The 22,648-nt window shown below is 38.1% G+C and overlaps 3 protein-coding genes across 6 annotated transcripts in view; 1 reads left to right on the forward strand and 2 right to left on the reverse strand.

Annotated features, from left to right (window-relative positions):
- Positions 1 to 1,810: 1,810 nt before the first annotated feature.
- Positions 1,811 to 4,029, reverse strand: LOC115630465 (serine/threonine-protein kinase RIO3). Its single transcript, XM_030527035.1, has 2 exons — positions 3,085 to 4,029; positions 1,811 to 3,025 (listed from the first exon to the last, which is right to left on the reverse strand). The coding sequence occupies exons 1-2, from the start codon at positions 3,826 to 3,828 to the stop codon at positions 1,913 to 1,915; spliced, it is 1,857 nt and encodes a 618-aa protein (XP_030382895.1). The 5' UTR covers positions 3,829 to 4,029; the 3' UTR covers positions 1,811 to 1,912.
- Positions 4,030 to 4,408: 379 nt separating this feature from the next.
- On the forward strand, positions 4,409 to 8,173 carry LOC115630419 (chorion transcription factor Cf2). Of its 4 annotated transcripts, none has more exons than XM_030526955.1 (4): positions 4,409 to 4,555; positions 4,922 to 6,323; positions 6,874 to 7,052; positions 7,781 to 8,173. In XM_030526955.1, exons 2-4 carry the CDS (start codon positions 5,200 to 5,202, stop codon positions 7,954 to 7,956), a joined length of 1,479 nt encoding a protein of 492 aa, XP_030382815.1. In that variant the 5' UTR covers positions 4,409 to 4,555; positions 4,922 to 5,199; the 3' UTR covers positions 7,957 to 8,173. The 4 variants fall into 4 exon arrangements, with proteins under 4 accessions (XP_030382815.1, XP_030382817.1, XP_030382816.1 ...); XM_030526957.1 differs by having other exon boundaries at positions 6,874 to 6,968; XM_030526956.1 differs by having other exon boundaries at positions 4,927 to 6,323.
- A 3,645-nt stretch (positions 8,174 to 11,818) lies between these two features.
- LOC115630479 (probable G-protein coupled receptor 158) overlaps positions 11,819 to 22,648 on the reverse strand; it is a 43,327-nt gene continuing 32,497 nt past the window's right edge. The window contains exons 4-15 of the mRNA XM_030527059.1: positions 21,599 to 21,835; positions 21,481 to 21,539; positions 20,221 to 20,340; positions 20,076 to 20,156; positions 19,664 to 20,009; positions 19,514 to 19,582; positions 19,054 to 19,455; positions 17,684 to 17,878; positions 15,121 to 15,302; positions 14,938 to 15,049; positions 14,472 to 14,492; positions 11,819 to 13,996 (exon numbers count right to left, since the gene is read on the reverse strand). Coding sequence (XP_030382919.1) covers positions 13,799 to 13,996; positions 14,472 to 14,492; positions 14,938 to 15,049; positions 15,121 to 15,302; positions 17,684 to 17,878; positions 19,054 to 19,455; positions 19,514 to 19,582; positions 19,664 to 20,009; positions 20,076 to 20,156; positions 20,221 to 20,340; positions 21,481 to 21,539; positions 21,599 to 21,835 — 2,022 coding nt within the window. The 3' untranslated portion in view covers positions 11,819 to 13,798. The remainder of the gene's footprint in view (positions 13,997 to 14,471; positions 14,493 to 14,937; positions 15,050 to 15,120; positions 15,303 to 17,683; positions 17,879 to 19,053; positions 19,456 to 19,513; positions 19,583 to 19,663; positions 20,010 to 20,075; positions 20,157 to 20,220; positions 20,341 to 21,480; positions 21,540 to 21,598; positions 21,836 to 22,648) is intronic.

Here is a 22,648-nt window from a genome sequence, read left to right on the forward strand (position 1 = left end):
ACCTTCCTATACGTGGACTGCATAACCAATATAAAAATATATAAACAAATATTTGTTATAAAAAGCGCAAATTAATGTATTTTTAGCGTCCTTCATTCTTTCAAATGACTGGCTTAAAATTTGTAAATTGTTTTCAAATCATCCCAGCAAATTTTTCTGGTGTCATCCACATGACCTTATCGTTTGTGCGCCCATATTTCTTCGCTTTTGTTTTTCAATGATTGCGCTTTTTATTGTTGTTATTTTTCAAATTATTTCTCCCAGACACAAACAAATATCTCGCGAAAGGCAATTCAGCAATTTCAAAATGCTTTTTAATATTTCTTCTGCCAACTGCGAAATGTTTTTACCAGGCTAACACATTTTATTTCGCTATATGATAATGTGTATGCTAAGAAATTGTTTTCTTACAATTGCTCACTTTTTAATACATATTTTTTAGCATTTGAATTTCGTTATTTCTGTCTTCTTGTACTCTTTGTCTATTTCGAGTTGCGCCAGCAACGAGCCCCCAGTTCCATTTTGCTATTCTTTGCGTCATCGGCATCGAGAACGGCATTGGCTGCGGCAGGCGGGCCCCCTTATGTGGTGTCTGTCTGTTGATACATACATATACTCGTCTGTATAAGATCATATACATACATACATATTTGTATGTATATGTGCATGGCGTATCATTATTTCAAAATACTACGCTACCCGTAATAGATGCTGCGTGTTGGAGCTCAATTTGCGTTCTCGCCACCGAGCGTCAACTGTGAAATTGTAAAAATATTTTCAAAATATTTGTCGAACATTGTAAGCTAAATAAAACATTCGAGTGAAGCGTTTGCTGATTACGAGTTCAATTTTGATTGATGGGTGATGAAGCAGTCAAAGACACTGAACTCTCTGAAACCAATTTTGAACTTTTGCCTACAGTAGAATCTTCGAAATGAAGAACTAATAATAGACAGAGGTGTTGAGGAAAGCTATTTATATGTTACTTCAAAGGTGTTGCGTCGTCGGATTATATTGAAACGAAACATATAGCTACTACTATAATGGAGAGTTAACAACTGGAGCTAGAACATTCAAATTTTATTTTAAGAAATTTATGGAAACTAATTTTTACAGAATCGACATTTCAGCCCATACAAGTTTTTAGAAACTATGCTTTAAAAAAAAAATTAGCTTAATTTAAGAAATATAGGATGGTTCCAATAAACAATAATCACCCACAAGCAATATAAATTAATGCCAAAACTAAATATAATTATAAATGAATAATATACATATGTCACAGGGATTAGAAAATACATGTTTTATGTTTGTTAATTAAATTCATTAAAACCTTGGTTAAACCAATTTAACACAAATACATTTATGTAGAGGTTCGACTGTATGCGCCTGCATACTTGCTGGTGCTAATGCTATACTGCCTTTGATCTATTTCTAAAGTCCAGCTGCGAACGTCATCAGCGTTCCCATTGATAGTGTCTGAAGTGCTCGACGCACTTCCTGCATAATGTCGTGGCAAACAAAGCGCGTTTGATGCATAGCCCATATACTCGTATTTGTGAAGAGTTTAATCAATTGATTGCTTTTGAATTCGCACACAAATCTCTCAATTAAATGCAAATGCGCAGTCATCAGCTGCTGCTGTGTGCGGTTCAAATAAGTTCAATTGCCGGGCTAGCTTAGGCAATACCCCTGAGTGGCGCGTGTTGTGGACAACATGGGTTTTACACACACCAAAATGACTGCATTAATTGATTAATTACAATTCAAGTGCAAAGCTATTAAAGATGACAGTGAACAATTACAATAGTTTGGCTTGATGCACTGTAGATGTTTTAATTTTGAATTTTATTCATCCAAATTATAGAGAATATTTTTAGACACTGTAATCGCGCTAGGAAGTATTATGGATTTAATGTTTGGCAGTGTTGTTGTCGTCCTCATCGTTTCTATTTTTGTTATCATCCACGATCCTGCTGTCACCGCTCAAATGGAGCTGCTCCAAGCGCTTAGACTCCCGATCCAGTTGAGATTTTTCCCAAGCCAATTCAAATGGATATTCCAGTGGCTTCAATTCATCGGGACATTCTTGTTGATTGGGCGCAGTTGCCTGGTTCATTGAAGCCCCGCGAGTGTGTATGCGTTCCAGCATTGCCGCATTGTGAGTCTCCGCATTGAGAGCGGTGATATATTCGAACAATTGCTCCGTTGTGTATATGTTAGAGAGGCCACGCTTGGCAAAGAATTGCAAAATGTTTTCGCAATCGCGCATAAGGAACTCCAGAGCACTGGGATGTTCAGGCTCTACGCTTTGTGCCACGTCGATGAACCAGCATTTGCCCTGGTACCACAATATGTTGTATTCACTCAAATCGGCGTGCACCAGCTTAGCTTCATTGTACAGCTTGTACATGGCAGCCACAATTTCCTCGTAGGCACAACTCAACTCGGAATCACTAAGACGCGCGTCCTTCAGCTTAGGGGCCGCGTGGTGATTGTCGCCAATAAAACGCATGACCAGCACATGTTTCTTCAGCACCACCACATCAGGAACATTGAGGCCTATACTTTGCATGCGCATCAGATTGTGCATCTCCTTTTCGGCCCACATATGAATGACGACGCGGTTCTTGTTTTGCTTGCGGTAGCGGTCCTTGAAGCGAAAATCATCCTTGATGTAACGATCTCGTTGCTTGAACTCATTAAGCGTTGTTTTAAATATCTTAATCGCGCACTCCTTCGGTAGTAGGTGAGGGGGCATTAGGATTCCACCACTATGACCATGTTCATTGGTTCCTGTGAAGTTGGAATCCGAATTGGCATGCAATATGACCGCCTCCTTTCCCGTCGATATGATGCCATTGATCTGTTCTAGTATTTGATTGTTAATGAGCTTGTACAGCAAAAGACGAGTTGGTGCATCCACGCCCATTTCAGCTGTGGCCACATTTTCTTTACGGTCGTTCATTTTTGGCTTCTGCATGGCGCCTCCACGTCTCGAGTAAATTTTCAACTGATTAAAGACCTAAAATGCCATGAAAACCCTTTAAAAACAAGTGACAACGCTAAGTTGAAAGAACGAACCTGGTTCGACAGCTTCATGTCAAAGCCAGCACCATCACCTGTCGCAAATTCTGGTGGGAAGGACATGACGCGCTGAGCATTACGCACGCCGCATAGCTGTGGATCATGCTTTGTTATCATCTCGCCCTCTTTGTCCACTTTGAAACCACATTTCGGTATGGCCTCCAACATCTTTTCATTTGTTTCGAAGCGATCCCAGTCGCTCTTTAGCTGCTCCAGCTCATCTTCCTCATAGTTATCGGCTTCGGTGTCTTGCAGAAATTCAACGTCACCACTGCGTCGAAACTTGTCCAGTATAACAGTCACTTTGGATTGCTTGTTCCGTTGCCGCTCGATGCGTCGCAACTCCTCATTGTACTCGTGATCAAATTGCGACTGCAGCATCTGTGCGATCACAACGTCGGATTCAGCTCCACTAGCTGTGGCTTCTTCCTGATCCAGATCCGGCGACACTTTCTCCTCCTTACTTGCCTCCAGCAACTCCGAGTAGTCTTCCCATTCGTCGGCGTCGTTACTGACTGACTGCTGTTGAGTCTGCTTGGACGCTCCAGCTACGTCCGAGTATGAAGGAGTAGCTGCTTGCTGGTGGCTCCACATGGTGCTACTTTGTTGTTGCTGGCGTTTTTTCTTAAGCTGCTTAAGCTCTCTATCGTGCAAGCGATGTGCATACTGCTCCGACATTATATCGGCCAGATTGGCTGTTGGTATAGGCTGGTTGATAGTGTTTCCCCATGCTGAAGACATTGCTGCGCTATTTGGTAGCTATTGCTTTGGTCGCCGTCGCCTGTCGTATTTGTCAAATTACTTTATTCTAGTCAGTTCTTTCAGTTGGCGTTGACTAGTCAACTGTGCTTTACAAAGCACAAATTATAAAAATCTTGTAAATACTTCTTTGTTGGTGTTTGCCGATCGAATTGTCTGATGTTGTGAAATTGGCAGCCACCTTTGAAATGGCATTCAGAGGTGGTTACGTGAAATAATCTGTCGTCACGCAAAGTACGGTCGCAGTTCCTATTGTTCAATCAAATTTCGATTTAATTTCAAGCTTTTAAGTGTTAAAATAAAAACATAAAACCATTTCCATATCTTAATTATTAATGACAAATATTTATATTTGTTATTGTAGATGTTTATGTTGATATTAATGTTTATATATGAAATGGCTAAAAAAAAAAACAAGTACACAGCACTTATGCAGTGGTTTGCCCAGCCCTGGTTACTATCGAAAGCAATACCTACTATTCGATATATGTACATCGAGGAAAACATCGACTATTATCGCAGTCTTCTCCATTCATTCTCAACACAATTTGCTTGCAAATAAAGCTTTATAAAGCTTGGCCACGATAAAAATAAAGTACATCTACATTTTGTTAATACTATTGTACAAAGGAAAATGTTGCTAAACTAATTGGCAATTTAGCCACAAGAACGGCCGCAAAAATACAAGTGCAATACGTGCAAACGCTGGGTAAGCTGCGAATCGCGGAGTTGTAACCACACCACGAAAAAAAAATCAAAATAGAATTCCGAATTTAGAATATGACAGACCAAAAAATTTCAATTCGAACGCATTGCTGCTGCTGCTACTGCTGCCGCAGTGGGGGGACTTGGGGGTCAACTTGGGGAACAGAAACAGAAGCAGTAGCAACAGCAGCAGATCGGAAGAAGCAGCAGCAGAAACGGCGCTACAAACTGATTTCTGATTTCGTTTTCGTTTCGCGCGAGCCAGTGGCTAGCTTTTGTGAATTTGTGTGCTAATTTACGCTTAATTTGCGACCCGTTTTTTACTGATTATTAGTGTAATTACTCTGTTCTCTTTCTTCTTGTGCCAAAGGACAGCGCGCTTTTCATTTTGCTCTGCTCGTTATCACGCAAAAACGCCGCCGCCAACACGTACGCACACCAGTAAAAAATAAAAAAAAAAACAATAAAGACATCAGCGCCACCGCCACCACCACCACCAACAGCTTCACATATGCACTAAACTAACCGCAATTGCCGCTACAGCTGCAGCAACTACTAAAGCAAAAGCCATACAATCAATATACCAAAAAAAAAAAAAAAAAAAACGCTTGCAAACAAGGCAAACGCTTCAATAGAAGAGAGAGTGAAATGATAAAGTCTACTACCAACACACAGGAACTGCGTCTGCCACGCCCCGACGAACAGCAACCGCCACCACAGCAGCCGGCACATCAACAACTACCAACCGTCATAGCAAACGTAGCCGCTGGATCCCCTGCCGCCACCGCGCACACAATGGATACGCTGAAGACTGCGTTCCTGCCAAATCTCAGTATGGATCCCAACGTAATAAGTACTCACTACTGCCCAATGTGTCATCAGCAATTTGAGCGAGCGCAGCATGCTGCAGAACACATGCATCTGTGTCATGGTATCGCGTTGAATACTCAGGGATCTATCACGACGCTGGAGGCTGCACAGCAGCAGCAACAACAGCACTTGAAACCTAGCTATCCCTGTAACAACTGTGATGAGAAGTTTGTGAGCGCCCAGCAGCTGGACGAACATTATCGCATGGCGCACCAAGCCCCGGCATTTCTAGCTCGCTGCATTGTCTGCAGCGTCTATGGCGTCAATTCAGCCACGCAGAATCCCGACGAATACAAGTGCGCACATTGCGGCTCCTTGTGTACAGCAGCTATGTTGGCGGCTGGGCAGCAAGCGTTTATGGAGCAGCAGGAGGCGCCAGTAACGCCAGACGAGATGCCGGCAATTGCGCCGCGTGATATGAGACTGACGCCGGAAGAGCAACATCATCAGCAGCAGCAGCAGCAATTGCAGCAGGAACAACAACATCATCATCAACAACAGCAACAAGAGCTGTTGGAGCATCAGCAGCGGGATCAACAGCAGGACGATTTGAGTGATGCAACAGCACAGGGGGCGCTGAAGGTGCCTCCACTGACGGTCAAGCTGAACAAAAATGGCAATGGTGGCACTGTCACGCATCCGCAAGTTATCATTAAGGAGGAGCCGCTCAGCCTGAGCGATAGTGGCGATGTCAACTCGGTGCCTGCCTATGCAATTCAAGCGAATCCAGCCGTGCAGCCACCAACTTCTGGCGCCACCGCCACCAGCGTACTTGTGAGCCCGCAAACGGGGGCCTCTGATCAGGCGCACAAGATTCGGCACAAATGTCCCGATTGCCCGAAAACTTTCAAGACACCCGGCACGCTGGCCATGCACCGCAAGATACATACGGGCGAAGCAGAGTAAATTCATTTTATATACTACTCAAACATACATATTGACAGCGCCCCTGCGCCATACAAGCCTTCTTTCTGTGTGTGGTGCAGGGCTAACCCTAATCCGCTCTTTTGCTACTATTGCATTGTGTATTCTTGCAAAGCTCTGAATTACAATAACATTGCATCTAACAATGTCCGTCTGTAATTCTCGTTACACTGATCTCTTCAAACTGAACTACAATTTTGCTCAGATAAAATTACTTTATCAATAAAATAATGACTACTTTGCAAGGATTACGTTACCTTCGGTGATCCGAAGAATACCAACATTAATTGATGTCCAAACCAAATTGTATAATATCCAAAGCGCATGAGTTCGTCGTTGCTGCGCTTGTAGGCGTAGCTCATGCGCTTCAAATTAGTGTGTCTATGTGTTTTTATATTTGACAGCTGATCGTATATAACTAATGTACAATTCTTGGTTTTTTCTCTTTTTTCTTCCGCGTGCTCTCTACCTCTCTCTGTTTTTATCTCGCTCTCTCAAACTTTACTCCACTCTACTCTCGACAAACAGCGCCACGCCCAAAGAACGCCCCTACACGTGCTCCTACTGCGGCAAGTCCTTCACTCAATCGAATACACTAAAACAGCACACTCGCATACATACAGGTGAGAAACCATTTAGATGTGGCTATTGTGGCAGGGCGTTCACTGTTAAGGATTACCTGAACAAACATTTAACGACTCACACGGGTGAGAAGCAATATTTTTCAAATCAAATCAGTCAGTCAATCAACTCAATCAATCAATCTCTCTCTCTCTCGTTATCAACCAATCAATCGACTTGTACAATCAACCAACTCAATCGTTCAAATTCACACAAAAAATGTGCAAAAAAAAAAAAAAAAACAACCAAGTGTTGAAAACACAAAAAAAAAATCAAATCAAAAAGCAAATATCTCATTCTCATTTGTCATATCCAAAACAGTCTCTCTCAAAACTTTCACGTCACGCTCACGCTGCAACGCTCACCAGACAAGAGCCGCAGCGCGGCAGCAGAAGGAAATGGCAAAGAGCGGCGACCTAATGGCACTCTTCTTGGAGTAAATAACTCACTCAACATATTACAGATGTTCAACCATTTGCCATGCTCTTCGTCTTGCAAAAATATCAAATACTTTAAACAAACAAAAAATTTCTATATACTTTATATACAATTATATATTATGTATATACTATACATATGTGCAACAACTCGCTCTTGGCCGCCTCATCTCATTACGTAATAATATGTCGAATGCATTTTAACACTCAACCAACTACAAAATATATATATATATGCATATATATAGTTTGATTTTTTGAGCAAATTTATATATACCTACATACTATATATCAAAGTTTTTGGTACTGCACGCTCCATCCAGCAAAATGCAGTTGATTTGCTAATGTCTTTACGCCTTCTCTTGCGAATATTACAGGTGAAAAACCATTTCATTGCGGCTACTGTGAGAAATCCTTCAGCGTTAAGGATTATCTAACGAAGCACATACGCACACACACCGGCGAGAAACCATACACCTGTCCGTACTGTGACAAGCGCTTCACGCAGCGTAGCGCTCTCACCGTTCATACAACGAAGCTGCATCCGCTCTAGGGAAGGCCCAGCGGTGGGCGCGTAATAGTTGACCCAAAGAAACCAAGCACCACAGCTTAGAGAACAACAACCAACAAACTCAACAGTAATGAAAGACGATTTCAAAGACGAAACCTTTAAATGGCGGGAACATCAAGCAACCAACGACAGGCAAATTTTCACAGTGCTGCTAGGGCTCGTGTTAGGATTTTGCTAAATATAAATTAAACTAAAGGAAGAAAAAAAAAAAGAAGAAAATTAAGCAAAGAAAATACTGAATTAGCGAGGATTAGAACGCTAATGTTTAAGTGCAATCGATTTTTGTTTTGTATACATGTTTGTAATTTTATTTTGTAATCTTCAAACTTTTGTTATTATTCGTATTCTATGAGATTTATTATTACTCCCTGTAGACTTTGTAATGTGCTCTTTTCAACAATCATATGTACGCACACAAACACGCACGCACATGCATATGCAAGTTGGCATCTGCTCTTTACATACTTATTTACTATTTATATAGAGAGATATATTTTTTATAAATATTATGAAAGTGTTAATTTTTAAAAACATGTTTCTGCGACCACCCCTCTACTCTTTTGTTCAAATTTATTTACGACCAACACTTAAGTCATTTTTAAATTACCACAAAGTTATTTATTTGAAAAAAAAAAAAATCAAAATCAAAAACAATCCTTTTTGAAATTATTTCTCAAAACATGAACAACATAAAACTCTTACAACGTTTGCACGCGAGCAGGATCTCGTTTGTTTGGCTTTAAATTTATTTTTAATTAAAATTTGTTTTTATTTTTAACTAATTATACTATTTTTAAATTTTGTTCGCCTAAATTTTACTCTATATTAAAAAATGTTAACCGTCGTTTTAAACTAATTTAAGTTTATAGTGCAGCTTTTGTTTGTTGAAGCTTAACAAATCAAACTGAACGCTGAGATTGTTTAAAACATAACGAAATTTATTTCATAAACACTTGCATTTGACCGCTGAAATGAAGTATTTAAGTAAAGCGAGAGAGCAAATCGAAATTGAAATCTATGCAAAATGCAACACAGCTTTATGCGCCAAACTAGTATAAACAATTTAAACTAAACGAAACAAAACAAAAAAAGAACATAATTTTTAAAACCTAGCTTTTAAAACGTAACAAGCTTATAATTGTTTTTGTAATATAATAATTAGAAATTTTTACTACTTAATGAGATGAAATTTTTAAATTTAATATTACTTTCAAGTTGTACGTACTAAACTGTAGCGCAACCAAAATTCTGTACATTTTATAGTGTTATATAAATATATAAATCTACATGTATGTATATCTAATATTAATGAATAATACACTCAAACAAAAAGTCTACCTAAAATGGCACACAACACAGCAACAAATGCGTAGCGCATGTAAAACCAAAATACATTTAAGTATGGTTACTAATAACATTTTTAAGTTTTAATAAAACGAGTTGACGATCAAAAGCAACAAAAACAAAGTGAACTGCTTATCTAATCGCAACTAATGTTAAGCTTTGTATACAAATAGCTAAAGATGAACTAAAACAAACAAAAATGAATGCAAAATAACTAATCATGTTGAATTGAATACGAATCTACGTACTAAATACCAATTAACTATAGCTCTTAAATAAAATGGCGACAAGCACAAGTGAGTAACTCGAAATTAAATTCTAGGTACATAATTGAAACGAAATTAACCCATGTATGTAAATGTATGTATGTATCTGTAATATACGTACATAAACTAACGAAAGCATGAATATGCGCGCAATATTTCAATTATATATACATATATTTAAAAAAAAACGAAAAACTGTATACAAATAAAGTCCGACATGTAGAAGTAATATATAAATGAACTTGTGTAGCTCAGATGCCAAGGAAATATTAATTTACATTGTTCCGCTTGGGGCGAAATGGTCCGATTTGTTAAACTTTAGCATCGAATCTATTTGGCGGAGTCCTGAAGTCGGTTAAAGTGCTACGAAATATTCAAAAGTTATTCCCAAATTTGGCCAATTTATATTCTAAGATTTTTATCCTTTAAATCATTTAAATAATCTTATATCACACTACGCACACCTCGCAACAAAAACTTTATTTCTTTATTGTTATGGGCTGCGAGCTATAGTCTGTTCTATCTGATCTTTCAATGGAAAACAATTCTTGTCTTTACCATGGAAACCAGATGGCCAGACATTCTACCTAGCGGCTGTTGTCTACTAGTCTGCCCTATGGTTTCAATTAAAGTGTAGGAAAGATGTAAAATTCACAGTTGTCTCTTGATAACAACCGAATACTCTTCATTGAATTCTTTAAAAATTTTACACAATCCCCTCTTTGATTCCATTTAATTTCCATACTATCAATATTTGGCCTTATATCAATTTTTTCATAAAACTGCTATTATTATTTTATTCCAAATATGTATTTTTATAAATATATATGTACATATAAATCGTTCCACCAAGTTGGAAATAATCTCCAAGTTCTTGTTAGCTTGCACAAAATTGATAATTTCTGTCTAGTTCGAAAGGTTTAAGTTCGCTTATAAAGCAATTTGTATACCCTGTACCCAAAGGGTAGTTTTGTGCGAATGTATGTAACACACAGGAGGAGGCGTGGCAGACCCCAAAAAGTATATATATTTTTGATCAGGATATAGCCATGTCCGTCGGATCTCAGCAAGTACAAGAGCTAGGATATCCAAGCTTGGTATCAAGGTTCCTATAAGCCCCAGGCAGATCAAGTTTGTTTATTTTTTACACCCCACTCCCCCCAATTCGTGTTTTTTTTTATAACATACATACACGATTCTGATGTAAATGTATGCTGTTGAAATTGTACATTAACACTTATGTGTGTATGCATGCGTTGAATATTTTTTATTAAATTAAATTAATCCATTTTTTTATAATTATTTTTTTTTTGTGGGATGTTATTTTAGAGTTGAGCTCGCTCGACTTTAGCATTCCTTTCTTGTTAATAGCAAAGCCTCGAAACTCTTTAGTTCTTTAACTCTTTTATCTGTAAGGTTACACGAATATGTGCGTAGACTGCATTTTTTTAATTTTATGCTGCTTAATAGGTCTGCAGATTTCACAAAAACCGCTCTTGCTGAATTGTTGAACTGCAAATAATTTTGAAATCATGCTTTATGCGATGACCATCATGGTGGTAGGTAGGTGGTTCCGAACTGAGTCATATATTCAGGAAGGAACTCACATTGTGGTATTCCTGTTAGCTCGTTGAGCTGAGTCAGACCCAAGCATTTTAGTTAACTGGATTCCAGATTCCGTTCCGCATTTGGCAACGATTTGTGAAAGTACAAATCGTTATAGTGATACCTTTTTTAGGTACATCTAGGACTGTTTAGGGCCTCTTTCCTCTTGGTAAAAAAAGAACAAGGTTGGAGTGATTTAATCATTATTTGTATTTATTAGTACCATTTTGTTTTCAAGTTTTTTGTTTCTCTGTAATAATTCATTTGAAAGTATTTGCGTTACAATTTCGTTCCAACTATGGAACTTCTCGTTCTCAGCTCACATTTCGTCCTGACTGGCCCAAGTAGGTCCACATTGGATTGTTGCTCTGAGGATACAGTTTTCTCAATAGCATTCTGGTATTAAATTACATAAATTACATTCACCATTTTAGCTTTGTTTTTACATTGGTATTTTTTGTTTGTTTTCGCTTTTCCTTGATTATTACAATGAACAAATATTATGAACACTATCACACTTTCAAAATGCTTCTTTGTGGTTTTTCATATGCAATACACGCAACTATTTGAATTACACTGCTCTTTATTGTTAGGTATTATGCAGATACACCCATATACATATACATATTTATATTTAATATAAGTATAATTTTGTATTTATGTATCGTATGTATACTAATTTGTTGCTCGTTAATATTATAAATCCTTTTAACACACACTTTTGATCAAACGCAATCAAAAATATGTTTCATTTAAATGCTCATCTCCTTTCCACCTCGCACGCCACTGCTTGCTGTATGTTGTTTTATTTAATTATTTGACCACTTCTTTAAATATACACATATGCTTCATATAACTGTATATGTAGTATATATAATACATAAATGCCTATGCTTGTATGTACTGTTAGTATGTATGGTATGTGTGAGTGTGTGTGTGTGTGTGTGTGAATGGCTTCTGTTTCCGCCTGACATCGATGTCCTCCCACACACAGATTTGGACTTTTTCAGAATTTCACGCTTTCAGTTGCGCCCTTTTTTTCAGTGACGCTCTATACAAACTTATAAAGTATAGCAAACACATTTGAAATGTATTTCTTAATTATTTATAAGTATTTGCATTTGTTTTTTTTTTCTTTTTTTTTTTGTTACTATAATTTTCATAATAACCTACACAATGCAAAAAACAATTAAACACGCGCTCGAACTTGAATGCATTTCTGTAAGTACGAGCGTATTGGGTGCCTCATCAAATCATGTCATCTGTAAGATCGAAAACCATTTGGACATTGTTTTTTCTTCTCAGCTACTATAAAATTTGACTTAAACAACTACAAACATGCTTCGCGCCCTCGTCCTTGCTCGAACATTCGCCTCTCAGTTTCCTGCACAACTTATTGTAACAATCCGCATTACTTAATACAATATGCAACAACAGTTTGTCCCACCATCGATCCGATCTGCGCCTATAAAGTTAACAAGTGTAATGTAGTTGTTGTTGTTCTTCATAAATACTATATACAAAATTCACTTCAGCCGATATTTTCGAGGGTATCGAGTGCTGATGTAGTGCCTAAGCATAAAATGGTAAGTATACGAGTATAATTGTATGTAAGTACGCGTATGTATGTATGTACGAGTAGGTATGTATGTATATAGTATATGGGAATTGGTAAATGTTTAATGCCTATAAGCTCAAATTTACAACTGATTATTTTCGGTTCTACTTGTAAGTGATTCTTTCTGCCTGCCTGCCTGCCTGCCTTACCCTAACCTTAACCCCAACCCCAGGCAGTGGGAGCTCTGTTAGTTATGGCTATAAATCAAAGGCAAACTAGTATTAGTAACTATTTTGTAATTGTAACTGACACAAAGGAACTTAGTTGGCATAAAATGATTTAGGACTGACTTTAAATTAAACAAATCAAACGTCTTTAAGTGTAAATTTGCGGCTTCATTTGGCATAAATAGCTTCATTTTGAGTTTTTGTTCTCCTCTTTTTTTATACAATTTTTGTTTGGTTTTTTCTTTTTAACTTTTTTACAGTTTCACGTTACCTACAAAGGTGGGCTCTTTGCGCTAGCTCGCTGGCTTTGCTCTATTTCGAAAATTATAAATGTAGACCACACAAAAAACAGCTCTAAAAATTTATAAAAATTGTACAAAATCTTGCGGCCATGCACGTGCTTTGTTGTTTATCCGTTTAGCTACTTCATCTTCATTTATGTTTTCATCGATATATATATTTTTTTGTTTGTTAAAATAAAGTAATTTATGTTATTGTTTGTATTTTGTATTCTTTACCTAGCTTTTCATTCATTCATACGAGTATATCATCATAGCATTTTGAAAATTAAAGTAATTTTTTATTGTATGTGTTTTTTGTTTTGTTTTGTGTTGCGCTTATATGCTGCACATTATCCACAGATAGACATATCTATAAAGATACTATATATACCTATACATAAACATATATTTTTTATAATATAGATATATACAATATATATTTGGTTGTTTGTTTTTAATTACTTGCTGGAACACTGCGTTTTTTGTTTTGTTATTTATTTTTGTTGTTGTTGTTGTTTAAAAGTATGCTTCGGCTTCTGTCCTCTACTTCGAATGCGAGACAACAGAGTGTGAGACCATGGAATGGGATAGCATTGAATGCGATATGCCCGAGATTTCTGCATAGGTATCTGTGGGACCCTCGGCGCTGCATACCGAGTCCTCGGGTGTGCGCGATGGCTCCGCCTCGGTTATCTCAATATCCTGATGATGTTTATTGCTGCGATGTTTGGCACTTAGAGCCTATGAATTATCGGATAGTAAGATATATAGTTTAGTGCGACATTACAAGATATACTGAATGCCATTAGTAACTAACAATTAGAGAACTACGAGTTTAGTGCGTGTTCATTAGACATAATTAGTATGTTGTGCTATTTTTTTTATTTAGCATACGAGTAGACAGCGCGTTGGTAACATGCATACGAGTAGAGGGACGCGTTCGATTGGCGCTGACTGGCTAATAGACGCAACACAATATTAAGAATACATAGAGCATACGAGTATACGGATACAGAGGACAGTTAATTCCGAAAGAATTGCTGCTGGCCTAGCACTTTGGAGAGATCGGGGCTGCATGCAATCGGAACCAGATGCCATTTAGACAAACGTGCGCAGTTCGTTTCGATTTGGTTTAGTACAACAGTTAAGGATAATGTAACATGTAGAAGTATGTACGAGTATGTATGTAGATACGAATAAGGCTGACGGTTCTTACCTTATCTTTGCTGCCCTTTTTCTATATAGACATGTTGGACATTTTGTTTGGTGGTAGGTTTGATGTAGTTTTGAGTTTGTTTGTTTGTTTGTTTTTTTTTTTGTTTTTTGTTTCGGTTTGTTTATAGTACAAGTCATGACAAGAACAATGATATACATATATATGTTGTTATATTAATATATTGGCATACAAATTAATTTACAAAGTGGATTTAGAAAGAGTAAAGTACAGGAGAAAGAGAGTCTTGTAAGAAGGTAGCGCAGGTTCTAGTTTAAGAATAAATAGAGACTGGGGCGTTGTTGGCTGGAGTGGTTGAAAGCAAATCGCTTTCAAGGATTTTTGCAGCACTTTACAGCTATGCGTTGTTGTTGCTGTTGCTGTTACTGCTGGTGTTGCCTTTCCGATTGGTTTTGTTATGATACAGTGATCGCGCCTTAACAACGACAACAGTCTGTGCGCCACTTACTTGCAATGAGAAACGACGATGACCCGCCTTACGTCCACCACGTCTTTTGCTAATGTGTGGATTGTCCTGTCTCAGCGTTTTGTTCTTCAGAATCTCAAGTTGTGTGTACAGTCTGGAATAGAGTTATATATTTTTGTATGCATTGTATGTATGGTACAGACTTGTCTCGAACTTTGTGCGCACCTTTTCAATTCAGCACGGATGTCCTCGGGACTCATTTCCGATATGGTTAGTTCCCCAATGTCGGGATCACCCAAGCAGAGACCAGCATAGCCGCCACCCAAACGCTGACCAGCATCGTGTGACGTACCCTTGAAAGCATCCACAGGTAAACGTATTGATAGATCATAGGCAAGCGAACGAACCTGCAAGCTATGAAGATGCAACAAACACCGCAAACCACACTCAGGAAGTAACGAAAGACGGAAATTGAAATCAAAATAAGGAAATCAGAGATACGCTAGATAAGAGGAACTCAAATTGGCAGAAGTGTATATTCCAAAAAGAAAAACAAACAAAAAACTTGTGCTCTTGTCTTAACTTCGGGGTTTTCGAGTGAACAAGTGGGAGACTGTGTGTGTAATCATTGGGTGGGTGTGTGTCTGTTGTGCTGTAAATGAGAGCAACAAGTTAAAAATCATAAACGAAAGACCAAACAAAACGGGATTTTAGAAGTAGTAGCTAATACATCGTATCACAATTAGACTAAATACTTAGTTTAAAGAGACACAGAGAGAGAGAGAGAGAGTACATGGTATACGAGTATAGTATAGTCAGACAAAGAGATACATAAAGAGAGAGATTAAATTATAGTGAGGCAAGTTGAGTTATTTCCAAATTTTGATCGTACAAATTTCTTTTTGGTATGCATGTCAGGTATTAATAGGAAACCGATTTTTGTCATTACTTTTGATTTCTATTTTGTTTTTCTCGGCAAAATAAGGAATGCGTAGTGCGCAAGCATGCAAAAGTAATTTGTGTTTGTAAGAATGTGTACATATGTATATATATTTGTGTAACTGTGCAAAAGTAATTTGTGTTTGTAAGAATGTGTACATATGTATATATATTTGTGTGACTGTGTGTGTGTGTGTGCTGAGCAGGGTGCGAACATAAACTATATTTAACAATTTCTGTAAATACAATATACATAAGTTTTGTTTTTGCTGAGCAACAATGCAAGTCCTGTAATGAACTTTTTTTGAAACACTGTTAGGCGTTCGTTTATAACAAATGTAGCATACTTTTCGTCCAGACAACACATGGCCACAAAAAAGGGCTCACGCATATTTGTCTAAGTTGGTACTGATTCCAGATTAGCTCTTGACTTTGGTACTGATCCCCACTTACAAATTGCTCTGGTTTACACTTCCGATCGACTACTTGGTTCCGGTAATCATTTCTGTTTCGGTATTTATTTATATTTCTGATCCGGTATAAATCGTTGTTTCCGTACTCTTGTTTGGTATGGTACTGGTTCTTGTTCCGGGTCAGGTTAAGGCTTTAATAATGGCCCTAATTGGTTCCAGTTTGGTTATCTGGTCCTTTATTGTTTAAGTACTGGTTGCAGTATTTATTTCGATTGAGATATGGTACTAGTTCTGGTAGAGGGTCAGGTTAGGGTTTTAATACGATCCCTGCTAGTTGGCTTGGTTCCAGTTCGGTTATTTGGCCCTTTATTTCTGCGATCCTGTCATTGGTGCCGGTAAGTGGTCGGTTAGTTTAGTCATCTGTTCAGTACTGGAGCGGCAATTTTTCCTGTTTAGGTACATCTTAGTTCCAGTCTTAGCTCCAATTCGGGTATCTGATCCTTTATTGCTTATGTACTGGTTTTAGTATTTATTTGGTTCCGGTATCAATACTGTCTTTGGTTCCCGTAATTGATCGGTTGGTTTAATCATGGGTTCCATTCTGGAGCGGTTTTTTATCCAGTTCCGGTAATAGTTTTGGTATTGTTTCTATAATTAGTTACTGGTTCCTTGACGTTTTACATTAAGCCTTTTTTTAATTTATTTGTTTATTTTTTTATTTACAGACAATTTTAGTTATTTCGCTCCCTTAGGAAGGTTATGTGTTCAGTGTTGGTAAGTGCTTAACTAAATGAATAGGTACAGTTGTGTAGAAAATCATGCAAAGTGAAATCAGCATAGGCGTAGCATGGACTAGTAAATTATGAATAAAAAGTGGTAATTACTCGAAAGTTATACAAAATCGAAATAATACACAATACATACAGTTCACAAGCGTAAACAAACGTATATTTTCTCATTTAGACGAGTATACAAAATGACACTTGCAGCAACTTCATAGCTTGACTAAAATTCATGAAATGTTAGCTTAATTCTATAAATTTTGTTGTTTTTTTTTTCTTCAGAACATAAGAAATTACAAAACGATATAAAACAACTTAAATGACATATAACATTTTTAAAAAGCTTATTTTCCAGCATTTTACTTTAAACAAAAATCGTTTCCTGCATCAATTCAAATACCAAACCCAAATACCAATATTAATTTTGCTCAAAGACGATGATACTATGTATTGACTGTTTTAGAGACGACGACTTGACTGAATTACTGAGCACAGTGAACGAGTGGGTGCCCAAGAACGGCAACAACAACTTTTCTAGCATGTACTCAACAAACTTACGCACTTCTTTTGGTAAATACGAAATCAAAATCTCAAAATACGAAAGTAAATGCTACAAAATTAAATTGTAAAAAAAAAACGAAAACAATTGGTTACCTGCTTGTGCTGATACCATAATTTTGGCACAAATATCAAACCCAATGCGAAGGTATTCGTCAGTTGCGACCGCACGAATAGCGCCAGCAGGATAGCGCTAGGACTCATTTCCGGCAAGTAGAAGAAGCGCATCAAATAGAAGCTTGTGGAAACGAGAAACTCAAGAGTTAGGGCAGTGACTAGAAACTGACGTTCCTGGAAAAGAAATCAAAACGAACATGTCTTTAATACAACAATTTTAGAATGTACAATTTAATATTGCTATTCCATTTTATGACTAAGATCAAAATAATATTTCAAATATTTAATTTTATTACTAAAATATTCAGTAGTTTTTGGAATACAATTATCACAAATCAAATACAATAAAGTTCCCCAAAGAAATTCACTTTTATATATGTAGATACTACTAATGGAACTGAGTTGGATTTGCATTATTTCATCAACATTATTTGGAAAAAGCTCCGAACGGTCTTCCTTAATGTTAATGTTTTTATTTATTATGCATTTGAATATCCAGAGTCACAATTTTCTACTCAAAAGATATTCGATATAATTAGTAATGATAAGAAAATTATCAATATACAATTTGGTTCCAATATGTTATTACAGAAGTAAGTTTTCTAAATCATATCGTTTCTATGTTGACTTCCATCGATTCATCGTTCTTAAAGGCCTACTCCGAGGCTTACTTTCGACAGACCGATCACTATATCATATAGTAGTCAAAACATCAACATCAACATCATCGGTATTAAAAAATTGGGGCATGGAAATCTTTTTCAAATAAAGTACTGGGTTTGATTGCATTACTAAATGTTGTAATTGCTTTTAATTTTGCATCCATTATTGAATCAGACAGACGGACATCTCGATTAAGATACGTACTCGCATCAGTATGCTGATCATATATATAGTACTAGTATGTATTTATAACTCGTAGGCTAGCTTTCTTTCTTAGAGGTTATAAACGGAAAACGTATATTCCCAAAAAAAAATGTACCTCTACTATTTTCAGTAAATAAATGGCACAAAAATTTATTTATTTTGAGTCCAGTTGGAATATTTTTTAGTGTTATTATTAAGAATCGTCCTGCAGCTTTGACTTTTATATATGTATAAGGGACCAAGCTTACAGAATTTTAAGACTGCAAGTATTTTTTAAATCCTGTCTCTCCGATGAAAGTAGCGCCGGGATTTGAACCGAGTGCCTGGGAACGAACTCACATTGTGGGTCTCCTGCTAACTCGTTGAGCTATGCCAGGCCCTAATATTATTGTTGGTGACTTCTTTTAGCAATTAGTCAAAAAAACAGTACCGCTGCCTTAAATTGAATATGTAATGAGCTAGGCACATAATCTTCAGCTTACCCTAAACTGTGTGTTGGCATTACGACTGGCAAAGGAGAGATGCAGTCCAAAGCACAGTATAGACACCTCGCTGGCCTGCGTAACCAATTCCCAGTTCATTGGATAGCAGGTGTTTGTGTGCGCATCGCGCAGACTATCCAGATTGGCGCCCTTCAGCAGGTCCAGCGACGAGGCCGTAAAGGCAGACATGTAGCAAAGCACCGCAAAGACCATGGTGCCCAGATACTTAAGTAGGTCTACATCGCGCAGCACCCAGCGATGTGCCTTGCGCGTCCGGAAGTCCACCAAGTGGCGGTAGAGCTTCAGTATAATGGCGCCGTAGCATGTGATGAAGCCGAGCTCGCGCAGCCAGGGCTCGAGCAGGCAACGTTCGGTGGAGGCGGGAAAGAAATGGACGGCAACCTGCAGTTAAAGCATAAAGGATTAGTGACTAATTGATTACATCGGAAAGTATACGTGCCGATGAATAAAGTAAAACAATGCCCAGTAATATGGTCTCCAATACGGTCCACATTCCCGAGGCAATAGCCTGGAAGAAAGCATCAATTAGTCTTGCCATAAAGTTTAAAATACAACTTCCCACCAACTGTAAACAAATAAATTAGTTTACCTTGCACTTTCGCTGTCGAAAGACAATAACACCGAGCACAATGCAGCATAGAATACACGCGCCCAGCACAATGGCCACCAGAAGACGCAAACAGGCATCCATGTTGAAGACCTCCTCCTCCTGAAACAGACAGACGCCGTGCTGATCGCAACTGCTACAACTTCCCGGACAGGGTATGCACGAGTAATTGTCAAAGCCCTCGGATAACTCGACCAGATCACCACGAAAGCCCTGCAGCGTGCTATTGGGCAAGTAGTAGGACTCCCGACACAGACAAGTGTACACATCGCGAGTGACCGCGGGCTTGTTCTCCGTGAGCAGACAGAAGGTTGTGTTGCGATCACAGCTATGAGGAAACAATTAGAGATAATTGTCAGTGATTTCTACAGCCCTCCTCGGGAACTTTATTTACCCATGGCGACGGCCGAACACTTCCTCTAGGGCATCATTGCAAACATCCTCATCGGCGGCTATAAAGGCAGCTGCAACGATTCTACATGAGAGATGAAAATCATGAGCAAACAATTCGCTAGTAATATGATCTGTGGTTCACTCACTTGATTCTATGCTCCGTGAATGATATGCGGAAGGGCCAGAGCCAACGGCCCGTCAACAGGTTGCAGTCCCGAAAGGGCACGCCCCACTCCTGCGTGCCATCGCTGCTGTTCCAAGCCGCGCTATGCGTTCGAAAAGCCAAGCAATTATTTTATTTAAATCAATTACAACTATTAAATACTGTCTATCAAATACTTAGGAGTTTAAGATGTAGATGAAAAAAAATTAGTTTTATTACTGGTAAATATTTCCTAGTGCAACAAGTGGGGCTATGTGGTATGTTAAAGCACTATCCATTTTAAGAACTCAGTCGTTAAACAGAGTCTCACACATATTAGTTAGTTCTTTATCAAGTATACTTGTATATTAAAGGAAGAATTATTAAAAAAGAAAAAAATAATAATAATACAAAATAAAAAGATAATAATCCCAATTACATTTTGGGGTTTCTTAACGCTAAATTATTTATTTGATAGTTGTACAGTATTAAATGAATATAGATGCCATGATTGTTAACGTGTCAGTTTAGTAAATTAAATTTGTAAATATTTTTTTAGATTACATCGCTACACGCATTTCTGATATTTTGTATGTGTATTGGTAGTTCGTTCCAAATGTGAACAGCATATATGAAAAATTCTCTATCGGATACTAAAAGACTGTGTCGCCGACGTTTTCAGTTCTTAGTGATGTTTAAAATTTAATCTTTTGTTATAGGTATGCTGGCTACTTAGTATTTATCAATTTTTGTATAAATGATAGAACCCTAAAGTGAATCCAAGACGTAAGCCTTAAGTCAAAAAGTTGGTAACATGATGAAAGCAAACATAACAAGCGATTTGGAAACTGTTTATCTTTAACGCAATTTATAGATTAGTAAATAAGTAAAGTTGTTTTTAGGAATAAGGTCATATCAATGTTTAACAAAAGTCTTTATATCTGCAATCCAAGATGGGTTGAGAGCGACTTAATTATTTCATATAAGTTTCTGGGATCTCTTAAATAGACATCAGTGGAATTGAACCTTTCAAATACTTTTGAATACTGCTTTGTAGGACTTCAAAAATAATACTAGCTGGGCTAGGATACACCTAGTCCAAGGTGTAAAGGGTCTCTGAGAGAGTCTCTGGCTGATCTGTCAACTTGGCGATTAAAACCAACTATTCCCTTTGTTTCGTGGTCGTTGTTAATAAATTATATTGAAGTCTATACACGTGAAGTCTGCCACTTATAGCCTAATCTTCCAAATTGTCAGCACTTACCCCAACTCACGCCAATAGGATCCCAAATACGCTTTATTATGCACCTGATCCGGTGGTATCTGTAAGAGAAAAGAGAGCCTTAGTACCAGCTTTAGTACAAGCCTTAGTAGCAACTTACCGTTACATTGTCTCTAAACTTAACCACAACCGTATGTATGCCGGGCGCCGCTATTGCAAATGCCAGAAGGGTGTCCTCCTCGTTGAGAGCGTAGCTGGCGATGCCATTAGCCCGACGACTGACTTCGGCGCGCGTCTGATCGTCAATAGTGATGGGTGCATTGCTGGGAAACTTGTTGGATAGAAACTCGATAAACTGCCGTGCGGCATCCTCGGCAATGTCGGTGAAATCGTAGAACTGTCGAAAACAAAATCCAGGCGATACAAAAAATCAGTTATGCTGGCAAGGGTGCGAGCGTATTAATTATTCAGATTACTTCTGCAGAAAAAAAAAAAAAAAAACCAACCCGCGTCTACATGGATATGTAACACCTTTGTGGCTCCGAATGGGGCATGCGTCCCCCAAAGTCAGCTATGCGTATGGTTAAAAGTTCTGCCTGAGTGTTCGCTTGCAAAATAATACGATTTAATGCCCAAGCTGGCTGCAAAATGTTTTTAATCCTTGTTTGTATAGCTCTTAACCGACAAAATATTTGTACATAATTTACAAGTTGCTCACGGGAGGGATTTGTGTGGGGTCTAATGGCGGTAAGTGGGTAGGGGAGGGTAGGGTAAGGGGTGAATTGCGGATATACCCGTACACACGCACCGCCAGAGACAGTGCGAAACATACGGTGAGCAACTTTGATGACATCATTATGGTTTTTGGAAACAAAAGTAACCGCAGCACAGAGACTGGCACACACACACACACAAACACACAGCAACACACACACGTATACTCGCAGACATTGGCATGTGTGCGTATGTTTGTGTTTGTGTTAGCGTCCGTGTCCGGGTCCGTGTCCATATCCGTGTTGTTGTCCCTGTCTGCCATTTGCATTGTTGTGTGAGTCATGAGGCGCCGGGCACCTTTTGCTTTTAAAACAAATATTTCCCATTAGCAATATCGTGACGCTGTAGCTGACGCCATGTCGTGCAATGTCTGCTATACTCCTATAAGTATTTCAACATATATATTTTAGTATATACATATGCCTGAATGTATCTG

Source organism: Scaptodrosophila lebanonensis, unplaced genomic scaffold (assembly GCF_003285725.1).
Source record: "Scaptodrosophila lebanonensis strain 11010-0011.00,11010-0021.00 unplaced genomic scaffold, SlebRS2 tig00001410-arrow-pilon, whole genome shotgun sequence".
Classification (NCBI taxonomy): Eukaryota; Metazoa; Arthropoda; class Insecta; order Diptera; family Drosophilidae; genus Scaptodrosophila; species Scaptodrosophila lebanonensis.

Coding starts and splice junctions, on each gene's coding strand:
- LOC115630465 (XM_030527035.1), bottom strand. CDS start 3,828: ATGTCTTCAGCATGGGGAAACACTATCAACCAGCCTATACCAACAGCC. Junction 3,026..3,084: donor ACATGAAGCTGTCGAACCAG/GTTCGTTCTTTC, acceptor ATGGCATTTTAG/GTCTTTAATCAGTTGAAAAT.
- LOC115630419 (XM_030526955.1), top strand. CDS start 5,200: ATGATAAAGTCTACTACCAACACACAGGAACTGCGTCTGCCACGCCCC. Junction 6,324..6,873: donor ATACATACGGGCGAAGCAGA/GTAAATTCATTT, acceptor CTCGACAAACAG/CGCCACGCCCAAAGAACGCC. Junction 7,053..7,780: donor ACATTTAACGACTCACACGG/GTGAGAAGCAAT, acceptor CGAATATTACAG/GTGAAAAACCATTTCATTGC.